We start from the raw sequence: 20,858 nt of genomic DNA, 5'->3' as shown, positions 1-20,858 counted from the left end.
TTTTACCCATGCTAGCATGACTGCTACATCTGCATGAACTCATATATACAGATGGTTAAGCAGATTTTCACACAAAGTAAAAAGTGATAAGTCAGAGAAAACACACACACACACTTGCTGTCACTAATCCCCTCCCCATCTCCCACTGTGGGCTTTTAGGCCTGCAGTGGGTTGTCATACTCTCGCAAGGATTAGATTCTCATCCCTGCTGTGCAAATAACACCAAAGGGTACACACACATTTTACACATTCAGATGCACAAGTGCATTCATGGACACACACTTGCACAACTTAAGGTAATTGCTTTTTAATTAACGTTAAGCTTTTAATCCCTCAGATTTTATGAAGCCTTGCAGGTGTGTGCAAGTGTGCTTCTTTCCCTTCAGCGCTAATCTGCTAATCCTTATGACATCACAGTCATAAGCAAGAAGCAGCGTCAACGTCATCACCATCACCATCACAGAAAATCAGCAGATTCACAAGCCTTGTGATGGTCACCAGCATGGTGACCATATATTGCTGTGATCATTAGTATAATCACCAAGACGATAGTCATCAGTAGAACCATTCAAATCGTCTTAATTACCACGAACATATATTATAACAAGCACCAGCAGGTCAAATACAACAGTCATCACCACAATAGTGACCATTACAATCATGACAGTCACAATCATAATAATGATCACCACCAATACAATCACCAAAACACAAGCACCATCTTAACAAAATTAACCACTAGGACCATCATAATCACCACCACAGCTGCCATCACTAGAGCCAATAATATCACCACCATAAGAATCACCACCATTATAACTGGCATCACCAAAGCCACCAAAATATTTACAATCACCACTATGACTACAATAGTCATCACCACCACCATCACAATAGTCATCGCCACCACAACTGTCACCACTACAGCCATTAATATCACCACCACCACTATAATAGTAATCACCACCATCATAATAGTCATCTCCGTTATAACTGTCCTTACCTGAGCCATCAATATCACCACAATCACCATCGCAGCTACAAGTCATCACCACCACCATTGTAATAGCAATCAGCACCACAACTGTCACAACTAGAGACATAATAAAAATATTGACATCACCACCACTGGAATCAATACCACCACCATCACAAAAGTTGTCACCACCACAACTGCCATCACTAGAGCCAATAATATGAACGCCATAACAATCACTACCACCACCACATCAATAGTCATCATCACCATTATATAATAGTCATCACCATCATAACCGCAATCACTAGAGCCATCAAAATCATCACCACAATCACCACCATGACTACAGTAGCCATTATTACCACCATCACAACAGTCATGACCATTATAACGGTTATCACTAGAGCCATAAATATAGTCATCACCACCACAACCACGATAGGGGTCACTACCACAACTCTCATCACTAGAGCCATCAACATTGTTGTCACTATCACCACAATCACCATTGAAATAGTCATCACCACCACCAAAATAGGGGTAATCACCACAACTCTAATCACTAGAGCCATCAACATCGCTGTCAACACCACCACCATTACAACTATCACTATCATCATCATAATCTTTCTGATTACCACCAAAACGGTCATCAGCACCAGCATCCTAATAGTCATCTTTTAGGATTTCATCATAGTGATAACATCACAATCACCATATTCATTACCATCACCTCTATAATCACCACCAAACATAATCCCAACCACCAGTCATGAACACCGCCGTCTTCACCACTATGATCATCACAATCACAATCACTGTAATGATGCTAAATGAGGACTGTGGGAGAATTCGGTTTAGTAAAGACTGTTCAGTATCTGATTGGCAGAAATGAAGAACACAGCTTTACTGGACTGAAACATCAGAATCAATCACACAGCCCACCGGTAATCTGCTCCCTGCAGCCCCCACACTGATTAAAAGCTCCACAAGATACACACACCAGCACACACACACAGCCTTTAAGATAAATCCTATTTTTATTCGTATCATGTATGAGCTTTCACAATAAACAGAATAAACGAAAGAGCTGCAATCCTAAATATCAGTGAACTCAAACTGCACTACCTGCATACAGCAGCAGAGGGAGAGTTTCACACTGCAGTCTGTGCTCATGTGACAACAATACTGGAGGCAGAGCGAGGCAGAGCAAGGAATGTAGTGAGGTAGAACGAGGCAAAAGAAGGTAGAGCTCCTTGAAACTATTTCTTATCCTGGAAAAAAGAATGACTGCAGCCAAGCCAAGTTCCCAAAAAAAAAAAAAAAAAGAGATGCCCTACTAAATTATTTAATCCAACAGTGTTGTCACACATCACTTTTTTTGTCCATATCGTACACCCTCAACACTCCCACACCACAATATGGCCTCACGCCAGTGGGAGATGATGATAACTTCAGGAAATCACCTGAATTCCATAAATATATATATATATATATATATATATATATATATATATATATATATATATATATATATATATATATATATATATATATATATATATATTGGCCAAAAAATTCTCCACCCCAGAAACAGTTGCTAGAAAGTGGATCATGCAGCTGAACAGGCTAATGAAACAGTGTACAATGAGGCCAAAACAGTGAACACACACACACACACACACTCCAGCAGGCAACAAATGAGCGTCAGTCTCTGATTTAATGCGAGTAAACAGAGCTTCCCCGTGGACGCTTTGCCTTCAGTCATTTCTTCACTTTACAGTTCTTTTCTGTCCAGCATGCATTCATCATTCAGAACTGACCCCCCCCACACACACTCCCTTCCACTCCCCCCAACCATCCACTGTTAGTCACTCAGGCCCAGGAGGACCAGCAGCTCAGGCTTCTGGCCTAATTTATTTATAATCTGCTTCTGACATAACCACAGCTTTGTTTTTATTTCTGGAATTCTGATGATGGTTACAGCAGAGCATTCCCCAGAGCCATATGTGAGAGATAGAGAGAGAGAGAGAGAGAGAGAGAGAGAGAGAGAGATTCAAACAAACAAGACAATACATTCAGTATATATGTGTGTGTGTGTGTGTGTGTGTGTGTGTGTGGGGCAAGTTACAGGATGAAAGGTGTGCTACTGTTCAGATGGACAGAGGACCACAGTGATGTAACAGACGAGTGTGGTGATGAAACCTGTTCCTCGACAGTGCCATCGTTTGTTCCTTCATCACAGACAGACAGACAGACAGACAGAGAAAAAAAAAACACTCAAATAGAGAGAGAGAAAAAGACAAAGAAAAAAGAAAGAGATGAAATGAAAGCATGAGAGAGCCAGACGGCAAGAGAAAGCAGTAAAACAAAACACATTAAACAAGAGAGACAATAAAAGAAAGAAGAAAGAGACAGCATTATGAGACCATGAAAGAAAAAGACAAAGAGGAAAAAGAAGAAGACTAAAGCAAGAGACAGAGATGGAGAGAGAGAGAAATTAAATTAAAAAAAGAGGGTAAAGGAGAGAGAAAAAGAGAAAGCGAGCGAGAGAATAGTAATGTAATGTATCCTTCCAGAGCAATAGGTCCACTTCACCTCTAACAGAACCCAGCCAAGAGTCACCCTGCCTGGGGAACTGGGATCAGTGCCCTGGGGATCAGGGCTGGAGCACACACACAGACACAGACAGACACAGACAGACACAGACAGACACAGACAGACACAGACAGACACACACACACAGACACACACACACACAGACACACACACACACACACACACACACACACACACACAGACACACACACAGACACACACACAGACACACACACAGACACACACACAGACACACACACAGACACACACACAGACACACACAGACACACACAGACACACACAGACACACACACACATCGAGAGAGAAAAAGCCTGCAATGTACTATGAGAATCAAATACTCATGTCCCTGTATGTGATAATACACACACACACACACACACACACAATACGTGACGAATAATAAATCAGGCATAATAATGCGCTCAACATGCAAGAAAAAAATGAGAACGGCAAAATGAGCGGGCACATGCATACACACACTCGCATGCATATAAACACACTCACATGTGCACGCATACACACACATACACACACACACGCACACTCTTAATGAGCTGGAGGATTTGAGGCTGGCTGCCCTGAGACTCTGATGTCCTTCAGCATCTTTAACACTGCAGATTTCACTCATTCACACAAAGACTGAAACGTATGCATATGCAAGAATGAACTAACACACACACACACACACACACACGTACATAAACAAAATACAATATATACTCTATGTGCACAGATATTATTTAAATAAACCTAACAATCTGATCAAACAAATTAATTACATTTGGTTCTCATTCTAAACTAACCACGATTATATCCAGTCCCAAACTGAAAACATTGGGATCCAAACCTAAACTGGACACAGCAGGTTCTTATCTCCAACTAAATACACACATAATCCAATCCCAAACTGAACACGATGGGATTCAATCTGAAACTGAATGTGATGGGGAATTTAATCCTAATGTAAACATGATAGGATCTAATCCCTATTTTAACACTATCCAAAACAGAACACGAAAAAAACAATTTGCTACAGAAACACAATGAGATCCAACCTCAAACTGAATGAGATGGGATCCAATCCAAAACTGAACATAAATAGAACCATTTGCTAAAGGAACACAGTGAGATCCAACCTCAAACTGAATGAGAAGGGATCTAATCCTAGACTGTATACAATGCGATTTAATCTCAGGGAATCCCATGCGCTTTATGTATATGGGTGCAAAAAAGAGTAACAATAGTATGGATATGCTATATAAGACACACACACACACATACACAAGGACAGCCTAATTCATCAGCTGTCTCCAGAGAGTTATGAGAGATGAGCTGGCCCACGGGAGCTCCAACAAGTGCGGAATGACTGATTCCTCCCAGAGGAGACTAATGGAGCGCGGAATGACTGATGCTGCCCCCATGGGTGCGGAGCCAGCAGGTCTGCCCAGGGATGCTTAATCAAGTAAAGAGCAGCCGATGTTCCACAGGGGAGAGTAATCCCACACAGAGCAGAGAAATCCACCCAGGGGAGGGTAAACGATTTCAGGCAGCGTGGGCTTAGTGCTGCCGAATACAGCATGATTTCACCACAGGCGCGATTAGGCGAGCGACGAGCACATGCTACTGCTCACAGGGACTGTTAGGCGAGCACGGAGCGGAAGACGTGTGAGCTAAATAAAGTTGATGTGAGTGAGAGAGAATGCGAGCGAATCCTTCAGGAACACATGCTCCCACTCCATCCCTCTCTCTCTCTCTCTCTCTCTCTCTCTCTCTCTCTCTCTGTTTACATGCTTCCTGCTTCTCTTGCTCTCTCAGTGCCATATACATCATACACAATATACTGTGATACAGTAATATATTTATTTAAAAAAAAAAATCTATATTGTGATAGTGATAAGAGTATGGTGTATTACTGTTTATCTAAATGCATGTACTAATTATCTTTAGGCACAAGTTTACAGCCTTAAATCAAACAAGATGCATTGGGTTCTTATCCAAAACCGAATACAATGGGATCCTATCTAAAATAACTAACATGATAGGCATTAAAACCAAACTCAACACAACAAGACCCAATCCCAAACTGAACACAATGGAATCCAGTCTGAAACTGAAACTGATGGATCCAATCCCAAACTAAAAGGGAAAGGAATAGATCTCAATCTGTATACAATGGAATCCAATTTAAAAATGAACATGAACTCCAATTCCAACAAAACAAAGTAAAATCCAGTCTAAAACTAAAAGTGATTAATTCAATCCCAAACAGAACACAACCGAATCCAGTCTAAAACTGTAAGTGATGGATTCAATCCCAAAGTGAAAGGGAAAGGAATAGATCTCAATCTGTATACAACGGAATCCAATTTAAAAATGAACACAAAGAACTCTAATTCCAACCAAACGCAACCAAATCCAGTCTGAAACTGAAAGTGATGGATCCAATCCCAAACTGAACACAACCGAATCCAGTCTGAAACTGAAAGTGATGGATCCAATCCCAAACTAAACACAACCAAATCCAGTCTGAAACTGCAAGTGATGGATCCAATCCCAAACTGAACACAGCTGAATCTATTCTAAAACTGAAAGTGATGGATCCAATCCCAAACTAAACACAACCGAATTCAGTCTGAAACTGAAAGTGATGGATCCAATCCCAAACTGAACACAGCTGAATCTATTCTAAAACTGAAAGTGATGGATTTACTCCTAAACTAAACACAATGAAATACAGTCTGAAACTGAAAGTGATGGATCCAATCCCAAACTGAACACAGCTGAATCTATTCTAAAACTGAAAGTGATGGATCCAATCCCAAACTAAACACAACCGAATCCAGTCTGAATCTAAAAGTGATTGATCCAATCCCAAACTGAAAGGCATAGTGAATTGTGAATACTGAAGACAGAAGTTCTAACAATAGGAATAGATGCAAATCTAAATATAATGGGCTTTAATCTGTCTAAACACAATGTCAGATTGAATCAATTTAAAAATAAACACAAAAAAACAAAAACCCAATCCAAAACGAAACACAGTGGGATTTAATCTGAAACTTAATGTAGTGGGGATTGCAACCTAATGTAAACATGATAGGATCCAACAGCAACCTGAATACAACCAGATCTAATCCAAAACTGAATGTGAATGGTTCCAATCCAAATCCTATATCCTATTTACTTTTTAAGCATATCAAGGATATTCCATGCATGACATGTATCCCGGTAAGTAATCTGTATCAAAATAATGTGTTTAAATATTGTGATATACTATTTTTACCATATCTGGTAAAAATCCACATATGATGTCATCAACACTGGGAGGGTAAATGCTAGCATGTGCTTCCAACAAATCTTTACAAAATGATGGCTTGGTGGTCAGCACGTTCATCTCTCAGAGCTGGGGTCTTGGGTTCAAGTCTCTACCAGGGTGGAGGTCCCATGTTCTCTCTGTGAGGGGCATCCTCTCTAAGACTCTTGGACTCTCAGTCACAGATGGCTATGGCACCACCAGGGATCAAACCAGAAAGCTAATGATGGTAGAAGCAGCGCTTAGACAGGTGCACCACTCAGGAGCTCAAACTACAGGCCACTTAAGACTCACGCATATTCAGACACACATTCAAATGCTAACAGCCACGTGTACACACTGACGCATCACTTCTCTGATTTAATGGATACAAGTAGAAGTGCTAAAAGCAGCCGCTGTCAGCACTAAACACACACACACACACACACACATGCTCTTATCTGTATGTTTGTGTGAAACAGAGAGCGATTGTTGGGTGAGAGTTGTACAAAAAGAACCAGATTAAAATACCAAAAAAACAAGAATAAAACAGAACAGAATCAAACTAACAGAAATCAACAACAGATTGTGTGTGTGTGTGTGTTAGTGTGTGTGTGTGCTACATTCTATAATGAGCACAGAGAGATGAGTAGAACAGCTGTTATGACCTCTATCTTTTGGGTTAAACCTCACCAGATTAACACACACACACACACACGCAAGGGTTTATGCACACAAGCTGTGTGGGTGTTGCTTTTTCCACATAAATACACACTCACACAGAGGCTTCACTACTTTCTTAACCAGTTTTTCGAGCACAATTCTTCTCCAGACGCTCCTGAGAAGCTCCAGTTCACTGAGAAGTGGCGAACACGGCTCATGCTTGCTCTCTTTTTCCAATCAGAAAAACTAAATAACATGTATAAAAAGACCATCATCTTACACAACACCATCTAAAACATCTGGATGACATTTCACATTTAAAAATCTGATCACTTTGATCAGACTAAGCTTCATTCAGATCAGACTACAGGCCCTTAGATCAGACTAGGAATCACTCAGATCAGATTAGACGCCACTAGGATTAGATTTGACATTGCTCAGGTCACTCTAGACGCCTCTCAGATCCAACTAGACGTTGCTCATATCAGACTAGCTGCCCCTCAGACTAGACGCCCCTCAGGTCAGACTAGACGCCTCTCAGGTCAGACTAGACCCCTCTCAGATCACAGTAGACGCCTCTCAGGTCAGACTAGACGCCTCTCAGGTCAGACTAGACGCCTCTCAGGTCAGACTAGACGCCTCTCAGATCACAGTAGACGCCTCTCAGATCACAGTAGACGCCTCTCAGGTCAGACTAGACGCCTCTCATGTCAGACTAGACGCCTCTCATGTCAGACTAGACGCCTCTCATGTCAGACTAGACGCCTCTCATGTCAGAATAGACGCCTCTCAGATCAGACTAGACGCCACTCAGGTCAGACTAGACGCCTCTCAGGTCAGACTAGACGCCTCTCAGGTCAGACTAGACGCCTCTCAGGTCAGACTAGACGCCCCTCAGGTCAGATTAGACGCCCCTCAGGTCAGACTAGACGCCTCTCAGATCAGACTAGACGCCACTCAGATCAGACTAGACGCCACTCAGATCAGACTAGACGCCACTTAGATCAGACTAGACGCCTCTCAGATCCGACTAGACGCCTCTCAGATCCGACTAGACGCCACTCAGATCAGACTAGACGCCTCTCAGATCAGACTAGACGCCTCTCAGGTCAGACTAGACGCCTCTCAGGTCAGACTAGACGCCTCTCAGGTCAGACTAGACGCCTCTCAGGTCAGACTAGACGCCTCTCAGGTCAGACTAGACGCCACTCAGACCATACTAGACGCCACTCAGACCAGACTAGACACCACTCAGATCAGAATAGACGCCCCTCAGATCAGACTAGATGCCTCTCAGATCAGACTTGATGACACTTACGTCTAGTTTGACATATCTAGTTAGGTCTGGACACTCAGATCAGATCAGACTAGACTTCCTTTAGGATCAGACTAGGTACCCTTAGGATCAGAATAGATGCTTCTCAGATCAGACTAGATGTTGCTCAGGTCACCTTAGACGTTGCTCAGATCAGACTAGACGCCCCTCAGATCAGACTAGACCCCACTCAGAACAGACTAGATTTTGCTCAGATCAGACTAGACGCCACTCAGAACAGACTAGATTTTGCTCAGATCAGACTAGACGCCACTCAGATCAGACTAGACGCCTCTCAGATCAGACTAGACGCCACTCAGATCAGACTAGATTTTGCTCAGATCAGACTAGACGCCACTCAGATCAGACTAGATGCCTCTCAGATCAGACTAGATGTTGCTTAGATCAGACTAGATGTTGCCTAGATCAGACCAGACGCCTCTCAGTTCAGACTAGACGCCACTCAGATCAGACTAGATGTTGCTCAGATCAGACTAGATGTTGCTCAGATCAGACTAGACGCCACTCAGATCAGACTAGACGCCTCTCAGATCAGACTAGATGTTGCCTAGATCAGACTAGACGCCACTCAGATCAGACTAGACACCACCCAGATTAGACTAGATGTTGCTCAGATCAGACTAGACGCCACTCAGATCAGACTAGATGTTGTTCAGATCAGACTAGACACCACCCAGATCAGACTAGATGTTGCTCAGATCAGACTAGATGTTGCTCAGATAAGACTAGACGCCACTCAGATCAGACTAGACACCACCCAGATCAGACTAGATGTTGATCAGATCAGACTAGACACCACTCAGACCAGACTAGACGCCTCTCAGATCAGACTAGAAGCCTCTCAGATCAGACTAGACGCCACTCAGATCAGACTAGACGCCGCTCAGATCAGACTAGATGTTGCTCAGATCAGACTGGATGTCACTTATGTCTAGTTTGTCACATCTAGTCAGGTCTAGCCACTCAGATCGGACAAAATGCCACTAAACTCTAGTTTGTAATGTCTACAATCAGATCAGACTAGACGCCTCTCAGATCAGATCAGATTAGATGCCGTTTATGTTTAGTTTATCAGGTCTCGACATTTTTAGCCACTAAGACCAGCTCAGAAAAAAAATAAATAAATAGTGAATAAACATGAAAATGTTAAATAAGCACAACCACATCAAGTCTATAGATGCTACATTAGAATGTCAAACAACTAAAAACAATGAAGACAAGACTTAGACTTGACTAGACACAATTGAGATCTGATTACATTTCGAAGAGCTTTCATCTAGCTTGGTGTAACTGAAGCAGATAGTGTTCAGAGTGATGCTTGTTTTATAAATACTACACTCTCGTGTCTCGTTTAGTCACACGCAGAAACTGAGCAGAATTTCACCACTTCTGAGTTGGACTGGGCGATATACTGTAGATATAACCAAAATTACAATATTAGCAATACTGCACCTGCCACACAGAATCTCATCTTTAAGTGATTTAATTTAAAAAAATACATAAAAACATGCATGGTTTGTGTGGTTGTGTCTCAAACACAAGAAATCCAGTGCAGTTCAAAGTCAGTGTAATAACACAGTGCCATGCTATGATTACGCTTTATATTTTTTAATCAACACACTCTGGAAAAAGAAGAAAGTTCCTGGTCTATCAAAACTGGTTTCGAGAAATGATTTTAAGTCTTGCACTGGAAAAATAACTTGACAGAAAAACAGTACAAAACAATTGGACATGACTGCAATTGAAAGAAGCCACAAAAAAGTGAATTATGAAATATATATATATATATATATATATATATATATATATATATATATATATATATATATATATATATATATATATATATATATATATATTATTTTTTTTCTCTGCTCTAAAGATACTGGTTTTGTACTGTATCGTATATATTGTACATAACTATTTTAACTATTTTTGCTTAAGCATATCATGACCAGCCCATGTCACCCAGCCCTATGTATAAACCATTCTGCAACAGGTTCTTCAGCCCTTCTTCCTTTAAACCCACACTCTTGAAAATATAGGCATTATCAAGGTTATTTGATTGATGCCATTGAAGCACCACTTTTGATCGATGCCATAGAAGAATGATTTTATATATAAAAAAAGCTGTTAAGTTTCTTTTAATGACTTAAACTCACTTGTAGGAGTGTGAAAAACCTTCAAATCGATGAAGCTTTTCAAACAGTTACAAGGTTCTTTACACTATTAGACGTGGTTCTTTTTCATAACTAAAAGTGGTTCTTATATGGCATTACTTAAAGAACCCTTTGTAGCACCTTAATTTAGAAGTGTGCAGAACAGGTTTAATAATATTAGATACTTGATCCTGTACAAGAGAGAACTTTAAACTGGAAGAAGTGCCGTCAGAACTGGACAGTGAGGGCATCAGCTGTACACACACACACACATATACACACACACACGTGAAGAGTCCCTGGAATCCCTGACCGCAAGATCTGACCAACTGTCCCACCTTCAGCAGAACCAACCAGATCACACAACCCACCAGCTGACCCCACAGAGGGAGCCCAGACTGACCAGACTGATCAAACTGATAATACAAAATAAATAAATAAAAAACAGGCGACTTTTTATTCCGTCAGCGTGTGAGTGTGTGTGTGTGTGTAACTGACCTTGCAGAGTTTCTGGTAGCGTGGTGAGGAGATGGCCATTCTCTGGAGCCGGTGTAAGAAAAGCACCACTTTCTGCAGAGACGTCCTCACCACGGCCATCATCTTAGAGCGGCCAGCACACGACTGCCAGCCGCGCAGAATACGCATCCTAACCTACACACACACACACACACACACACATACACACACACACACACACTCACTCACTCACTCACACACACACTCATATCCCCCACCGGCTGCAGCAGCCGCACGAGCCCAGCCGTGACGAGTTCCGACAAGCATGTCCCACACACACACGCACACACACACACACACACAGACACACACCAGGTCTTAATCCAGCCCCCTTCCCTCTCTCACACTTACTCACACACACACACACTCACTCCTGCGCTCTTAAAAAGCGTCCAGCAGCGGAGCAGAGATGTCAGTGTTCCTTTCTCCTCACCAGCGGAGTGAACAAACGAGCGACGGACAGAGAGAGAGAGAGAGAACTGAGAAAGAGGGAGGAGAGAGGGAGGGAAAGAGAGAGAGAGAGAGAAACACACACTTTCTCCCTCCTGGAATCACCAATAATTTTCCAGCCGGCAGGAGGAGAGAGACAGAGCAGTGGAGAGGATGGAAAGAAGAAAAAGAAAAAAAAAAGAAAGAAAAAGAGACAGAGAGAGAAACAAGGATGCTCTGAGGAGGAGGAGATAACGGATAAACGAGGGCAGTGAGCATGTGTGTGCGTGTGAGAAAGAGCGAGAGAGAGAGAGAAAGAGCAGGGAGAGAGAAAAAGAGAATAAAAGAAATGCAAATGAGAGAGAGAAGAGGGGAGAGAAAAAATACAAGCAAACGAAAAGGACAGAGAAGAGGAGAGAAAGAAAAGTGATGAAAAGAGGTATATAAAAAGTATAAGAAAAAGGTAAACAGAAAAAAGAGGGCAAGTGACAATAAAAGAAAGAGAGAAAGATTCATGTATAAAAGCTCCTTTATTATAGTCAAGCTTCTACATTATCAGCCCTCAATATTTAACATGCATATACCTTCATTCTACTGAGAGACAGAGCGAGAGAGAGAGAGAAAGAGAGAAAGAGCGAGAGAGCAAGAGAGAGAGAGAGTGAGAAAGAGAGAGAGAGAAAGAGAGAGAGAGAATGTATGTGTGCTTGTGTGTTGTTCAGTATAATGAACTGACACACTTATTGAAAGGAGAGCGAGAGCAGCCTCTCGAGAAAGAGAAAGAGGGAGGGAGAGAGGGAGGGAGGGAGAAAGAGAGTGAGAGAGCGAGGGGGGGTGAAGGGTGGAGAGAAATGAAAAAGAAGTGTGTGAGAGGGAGATAATAGGTAATGAATTAAAGAGCATCCTCACTGTTCATAACACACACACACTTCTCTTTTCAGTCCTGTTTACTTTCTCACCCAGCCATCCATCTCTCTCTCTCTCTCTCTCTCTCTCATCCCTCCGTCATTCGGCTGATCCAATTTAGCACTTTAATGAAAATACAGAAACACATGCAGTCAGAGCACAGACACACATTAACCTAAAAAACAATGAGAGAGAGAGAGAGAAAGAGTGAGAGAAAGAGAGAGAGAGAGCGAGTGAGAGAAAGAGCATGAGAGAGAGAAAAAGAGAGAGAGAGATTAGAGACGTTATTAAGTATTAGTCAGAATGCATTCAGCAACTTTAAGCTGCATCCATTGGCTTGTCTTGTCTATGTAAAGAAGCACTACCAAAAGAGCAGATAAACATGTTATGGGGTTTTGAGTGGTCCAGTGGGCTAAGCGCTGCCATGAGATCATGATCATGAGATTGCCGGTTCGAATCCTGTTCATGTAGCTTGCCATCGGCTACCGGAGCCCTGAGAGAGCACAATTGGCCTTGCTCTCTCTGGGTGGGAAGATAACGCTCTTTCCCCACATCACTCCAAAGGGTGATGTCGTTTAGAACAAGGCGTCTGTGAGCTGATGTATCAGAACAGTGTGCTGTGATGCTACTCGTCAATGCTGCATCAGCAACAGTTGGAAAAGAGGTGGTGCCCGACTTCACATGTATCGGAGGAGGCATGTGCTAGCCTTCACCCTCCAGGTGTGTTTAGGGCATCAAGGGGGAGTTTAGGGGGAGTCTTAATGAGTGGGTTGAGTAATTGGCCATGTAAATTAAGGAGAAAATGGGGAAAAGAGTAAAAGAAAGAAATTTAAAACACGTAGTAATGCTAAGCAGGTTAGAGGGGTCTTGAGCCCTCCAGCTTTGAGCTATAAATACTTTTGGAACAGGCTGGGGCATTGGGAATTAGCTGTAGTGGCGATCATTCCACATTCTGATCATTGGATCAGTCATCATGTCCTCACAGCAAAACTTTAAAATATAGTAGAAAGCCTTTCCTGGACAGTAGACATATTTACTCCAACAAAAGCAGGAGATATATCAAAATCTTCATTTTAGATTAAATATTAAAGACATGACAACTATTATTAGACTCACATGGAATTACATAGCAAACAAAAAAAGGTTTTGTCCTCCATAATCATAACGCAATTAACTGAGATGGTGATTTGAGGGGATTTGGGATGAGCTGGAGCTTCACAGCGTGAAGGAAAAGCAGTAACTATTGCTCAGCACCTCCAGGAACTCCTTCATGATGCTGAGAAAAACTATTGCAGGTGACTCTCCCTCATGAAGACACTGAATTTAAAATACCAAGAGTGTGCAGATCTGTCCTCAAAGATAAATGTAGCTACGTAGAAGAGTCTAAAGTATAAAACATATTCTGGTATGTTTAACACTTTTTGATTACAAAATAATTCCTCCTGTGTTTCTATAGAGATTAAATATCCTCAATATTAAATTGTATGCGAGTGAGTGTGTGAAATGGTTACAGGATTCCAACTCCTTTCCAAACACTGGACAGGGTCTTCTGCCCTACCTTCTCCTTCCCAGACACGTAGCTTACAACGGTTGCCAGATTAACACACATTGGCAAGAGACAACGAGTCTTACTCTGCTGCTCATTACTGAATATATACATTTTAGTATTCAAAAAGCCAGTGTCTTTTAAATTAGTGGTGACTGTGAATTACCTAGCTAAGGTTAGCAACCTCACTGAAGCTCAGTGATCACCTGTTTAGCAGAAAAATGGCCAGCTTTTCAGTTGTGTTCTATTCCTGGCAAACCTGAGTGTGGAAATGGGACTGGGGGAATAGCGCTGGACGGATTTGGAGGCTAAAACCCACACAGATTACTGTGACGTACTGCACAGTTCAAATAAGAAAACACTGGCTGAAGCTCTGCAGACAAGAGCTGCCAGTGCTTAAACTCAGCAAGTTTCCTTAATATCTGATCATACTGAGTTACAACAGAAATGATCATTCTTAATGCTGCTTTAGGATTATGTAGCAGATTTTGATAGCTCTCTGCTGTGATGGTGAGAGTTGTTGGAGATGTGTGCTAATTTGGGTTATTCCAAATGCTAATGTAGGTTAATACAGGCTGCCTCTAAGCTATGCTCTCTGTCTTTCTCTCACCTTTGCACGTCCTCTGTCGTTCATCTAATGTGCTGTGTCCTCTATGCTCTGTGTGTGTGTGTGTGTGTGTGTGTGTGTGTCACGCTCACACTAACGGCAAAATTGCATTTGATTAATCTACTGATTTAAGAAAATATTGAACAACGCTCTTCTAATTATCCTTCCAAGGTCTCTTTCTGTGTCTCCAAGTTCAAGTCTCACTCTCTGTTTCAGTGTGTGTGTGTGTGTGTGTGTGTGTGTGTGTGTGTGTGTTTGTGTGGAAGCGCAGTTACTGTTCCCCTGGTGTTAGCATTTTAGCGGTTATACTCTGCAGTGACAGTTATTTATGGGGAAAACACACTATAGCAACATGCTAACACCTCTGTGTATCCCTAACATAAAAAAATAATAATAATACACAAAACATATACTGCCACAGTAAAAACCACAGTGACATCACACTCTCACATCTTCACCAAACCAACCGTGGCTTCTTTAAGTTCCTCAGTTATCAAGACAAACCGCAACAAACACAACAGCAACAACAACAACCGCCATACTGGTATAATACAGAAACACAAAGCCAACTGCTAGCTGAGGCAGCGACCAAAAACTGTAAAAACTTGACTTCAGCACAATCAGAACAGTCCAAGAACAGAATTAACATTTAATTAGATTTAAATGAATGGCAGGTAATTACCTACAGTCAAAATTAGCCAAGATTTAGATCAGAATCAGACATTCCAGATTGGAATCCGCCAAAAACAAAATCAGACAGAATTTTTCATTCCTGCAAAAAAAATATATAAACATGACAGGCAATCTTGGAAACAGACATCAGACTGTTGTAATCAGACTTTTTGCTCAGAATAGGTTGAAATTGAGCAAGAAGAGAATCAAATTTTTTGGTGCAATTTACATTATTGTCAGTCAAGTTAAGATTGGGATTGGGTCTAATGATCTAAATCAAAGTTGAATGTTTCTAGCAAAACCTGTAAATGAAAAATTGAGACTAGTTAAGATTGAAATACTTCAAGATTTTAATTAGTTAAGAATTTATTTTTTGCTTTTGCTATAAGCACAGTGTGCAGATAGTAATCTAAAGGTTTTGGCTCTATACACAAGACTGTTAACTAGCTAATATAAGATCAGGAACAGCATTCAGAAAATTGTCTAGAAAAATGTCTTTTTTCCAATCTTGATCTTGTCAAATTTCAAAGAAACCTATCTGCCAAACAGCCAAGTTCACAATCAATCAAAACCTAAATTGATCTCAGGTTTACTGTTGCTATAAATATTGATTGTCAGTTCAGCAAGAATGTGAAAGATTAAGACAACTGAGATCCTGATTTATGTTGTATTAGGTGCGATACAATGTAAGAAAAAAAATGAGCCCCAGTCCAAAAATATGTTTGTCAATTTATTTAGTAAATCTTCTGCACAAAACAAGAGTTTTTGGAATGTAATGGGTAATAAAACATACCAAAAAAGTAAACTGAAATAGTTTAAGAAAAAAACTAACATTAAGTTCTAACTAATGCAATATAATCAGAATGACATCTATCAGTTACATATAAGGTTTTACCCATGGTTTAATAGCAATCACTCAAAATAATTAATCAGAGGTCATGAAGTAAAACTGGATAACACATTAAGATAAAACCATGATTATTTATTTATTCAAAAATAACACATTATACTATAGGACAAAACTCCTCCACATTCTTTGAAACAGAATCAGCTAAAATCGACTTGTAACTGTCAAAAATTGAAATCTGCTTTGGTTTTCAGAATTTTAGCTCTTCATTTAGTTTAATGCATTAATTGAGTCTTTATAGTGTATATCCCTTGGCTAATAAACTTTTGTAGTACATTACTGCTGAATTATTAAACTACAGCATAAAATATCATCTATCTGCAGCAGCTCTAACTCTAAACACAGAGACCAGCAGCTTCTGCCAACTTACACAAAACAATGAGCACACTGTGGCCCACGGACCGCCCGAGACGCAGACGCGCAGATACAGGGCCAGCGGATGCAGGAGAGAAAGGACGAGGACGAGAGCGAGAACAAAAGATCAGAGAAGAAAGAGTGCGAAGGGTCGTGAACACAAGTCCAATCAAAGTGCCCGCCTGCTGCAATTTCACCTCCAACACGAGAGCGCGCATTCAGCAGCAGCACAAAGCAGGAGGTTTCATCTCACACTTCACGTTCACCCAGAACAAAAAGCTCCGGACTAAAATCAATATCCTCTCTGACTCAGTCAGCCGGCTTTAATCCCTGACCACTCAGAGCCTATATACATACAACACGAGAAACAGAACCGGGGTTTAGAAACGTCCTTCACTTTCAGTTCTCACAAGCTGCAGTTTACAGTCTTTCACGGTCTAATAAACAGGACAGGGCGGCTAGTTGAAGTTGAACCTGTTTAAAAAACGCACACACTATCAGTACTGTTAGTAACATGCCTAATGGACAAGAGAACCTGACCTGTAGAACAGTGGAACTGTGTTTTCTAGAATTGGATTTTGTCAGCCTTTGCTTTCGTTTTTGTGCACTTTCTGTGAATTTTTGTGGAATTTGCTTCTAAAAAGTCTTTTGCTTCTGGAATCTCTTGTTTGATTTTTTCCTTAATTAATTTCTTCTATATGTAACTAATCAGCTATTTTGATTGCAGATTATATATTTGTGTAAAACCTCTGGCATAAAATAAACTTTATAAAAAAATCTACTTATCAAATTTCTATGCATTTTCACTGCACTACCAAAAAAAAAATTGTCAGTAATTTAGTTCAAATTTTGCAACTCATATATTATATAGTTGTATTACACACAGAATGATCTATTTTAAGCATGTATTTATTGTTTATTTATCTCAGAAAATTAAATTATTATGTAAGACCAATTGGTACTTTTGGCTACAGTGAGGGCAGTGTGCGAAGTCCTGCTGAAAAATGAAATTCGCATCTCCATAAAAGTTGTCAGCAGAGGAAAGCATGAAGTGCTGTAAGACTTTCCGGGACTTGATAGAACACAGTGGATCAACACCAGCAGATGACAGACATGTCTCTCCAAATCTTCACTGGTCATCAGTAAATTTCGCATTTCATTTATTTCAAATCAAGAAAGCAGAGTCTGGAGGAAGAGTGGAGAGACACACAGTACAAGCTGCTTGAGCTCTAGTGTGAAGTTTCCACAATCAGTGATGGTTTGGAGAGACATGTCATCTGCTGATCCAAAATCCAAAATAAGTGCAATGCAGATTTTATTTTCCAGCAGGAATTGGTATATTGCCCACACTATTAAAATATGCACTAGTATGTAGACAGATTTTAAAAACCTTTTTAAAAATTTTCACAGATACTCATTAGTGCCACTAGTAATTGGTAATGGAATTGCATCCACCTTTAATCTGATCATCTCTCTTTTGGGCAAAGGACAGATGATCAGGACAGTGATAGGATAGGGGCACTTTAGGGGCCCAATCAGATTTCAGCTGGGCTCAATGTCCCTACTTTCTCCAGTGCACTAATGTGTCCTTTCTAGGGTAGTGCCATATATTTATCGTACGCGATAATATCGCCAACATTTTGGAATATCGTGAACGATATTATACCCTGAAATATCGTGCCATATCACTCACCCCTAATTATCACAGCAGGGTCCTACTTTTTTGCTGTTTTAAGCAAAAGAAAAAATCACATTTCTCATTTCCTATTAAATATTTACTGGAGACAGATTATATCTGTCCAGTATCATTTATTTTACTGTAATCCTGGATATATGGAAATATTTGGAGTGCATTATTATTAGTAGTAGTATCATGACATTCTGGATCATTGACTTCTCTTAGAAATCTGCTAAAATTCTTCTTTTTTTATATATCTCAGTTAGGGGTGTGCTGTATCATATCGTATACAATAATAAAATGTAAGTTTTGTTTTGTTGCATTTTTGTATTTTTATTTTTTTTGTGTCATATCGGCAAGAGTATCGTTATTGCGATAATACCATGAAATATCGTGATATTAGTTTAGGGCCATATCGCCCACCCCTAGTCCTTTCCAATAATATACAGTAAGAAGGCTAAGACTAGTGTTGCAAACACTTAGATTTCTAATACATTGTATGAACACAGCTGAAGCTTCAAAAATAAATGATTTTAAAATAAAATATTTTGGTCAAAAAATATAGATTTGGGCCACATTGATTTACCTGCTGTGTGAAAGTATGAGCCAAAGTGCACCCACCACAGTCGTTTAATGAACAAACAGTGGTGATTTTAAAGCTTTAGAACACCTGATTAAACTCCAGAACTGCTTGATCATCAGTGGAGGAGCTGAATCAGTGGGAGCAGGTAGATCACAGCAGTGTGCTGAGCAGGAGGATTGCAGGACTCACAGCCAGTGCCCTGTAAAAACGCTGTAAATGAACTGGAGCAGAGACTGGACACATCAGATCAGTGGGTTCATCGGTAAAAGCTTTCAATAAATGCTATGAGGGTTTGTGGGTGAAGAGCATCCTGCCAAAAACAAGGTTCTGGTCCAGCATTAGATGGTCCAATAGCAAATGTCTAATGCTATTCATGTCAGTCCAATAATCTTCTCCAGGAGTGTGTAAAGGTTAGGAGAGCACACCTTATCATCTGTACCTGCTGTCCAGCATTCCGCTTTATCTGTCACAAACTGTACTGCCGCCAATACACCTCTTACTCCCTGCAGAAAGTGCTGTCTTATTTACTGCCTACTGTAGACACTGCAGTCAGTGACCTACAGTACAGATCTTGAGTGCATCCTACTGGATCAAGTTAAATGGACCGGACTTATTGTTATTCTAGAGACACACCCCTTATATATCTGCCAAAAAAAAGGATACAATACACAATATAGGTATACTGCATCTATTGTGGAACAACCAATAGCCCTTAAAATACTTTTTTTTTTTTTTTTTTTTTTTTTAGTTTATATGCTAGGGCTGCCACAGCTAATTGATTAAATAGATTAAAATCGTATTATTAAAATAGTTGGCAACTAATTTAATATTGATTACTTGGGCCTAAGTTGAGTCCTGAGAGCCACTGCTCCCCCTCAATGATAACAGAATCTGATAGAGTGTTTAAACAAGACATGTCATGTTTATATCTCCCATTTTACCTTAAATGTAGTGGCAGAATAAAATTAAATCAGTCCAAATATGTGTAATAATACATTTAAAGCAGTGGTGTCGATCGATTAAAAAATGTAATATAAGGAATCACAACAATATTCAGTGATTAGCTAAATGAATCGCACTTTTCCTTTTTAAGAGGCAGGTTTTTATAGTGGATATATAAATGTAAAAAGAATGTATGTATAAAAAATAAAGTTGTAAAATGCAATTATATTTTATATTAGTGGTGTCAATTAAAATACAGTATATAAATATATATAAATATATATATATATATATATATATATAGTATATACACTTGCATGTTTGAGGGGAGTTAAAACCTATGTGGGGCGCTGGTATAAAGAATGCATGTGAAATTTCATTATAAAAATGTCAGGAAGTGTTTAGTATTGCACACATGCTCACAATGGGGGGGATGACCATTTAAATGGCCTGAGGGAAATATGTAATGGTCAGTATTCAGTAATGTGTACACTGCCCCTTTATAAGCCTCCTCATACTCATAAGTGTGCGGATGTCTGCATAGTAAAAGGAGTTGCGCAAATGCGAGCAGTGAACGCTGCACATACCGCGCTCAGTGTGTAAACAGCATGGAGCAGGGTTGGAGCTGGAAGTCTGAAACGAGACTGGCTCTGGAGCATTACACCAGAGCTG

The 20,858-nt window shown here is 40.4% G+C and overlaps 1 protein-coding gene across 6 annotated transcripts in view; it reads right to left on the bottom strand.

The window, feature by feature from the left end:
* The window catches only part of utrn (utrophin), a 364,200-nt gene that overhangs the window by 194,046 nt on the left and 149,296 nt on the right, over positions 1-20,858 (bottom strand). The window contains exon 1 of one of the 6 annotated variants that reach the window (XM_022677562.2): positions 11,548-12,011. The exons of the other annotated variants lie outside the window; for them this stretch is intronic. Coding sequence (XP_022533283.2) covers positions 11,548-11,694 — 147 coding nt within the window. The 5' untranslated portion in view covers positions 11,695-12,011. Of the gene's footprint in view, positions 1-11,547; positions 12,012-20,858 lie in introns of those variants that run through there. 6 annotated transcript variants of the gene reach the window in all.

The sequence above is a fragment of the Astyanax mexicanus genome, chromosome 13, assembly GCF_023375975.1.
Source record: "Astyanax mexicanus isolate ESR-SI-001 chromosome 13, AstMex3_surface, whole genome shotgun sequence".
Taxonomy (NCBI): domain Eukaryota; kingdom Metazoa; phylum Chordata; class Actinopteri; order Characiformes; family Acestrorhamphidae; genus Astyanax; species Astyanax mexicanus.
This window is presented reverse-complemented; position numbering and strand designations above follow the sequence as displayed.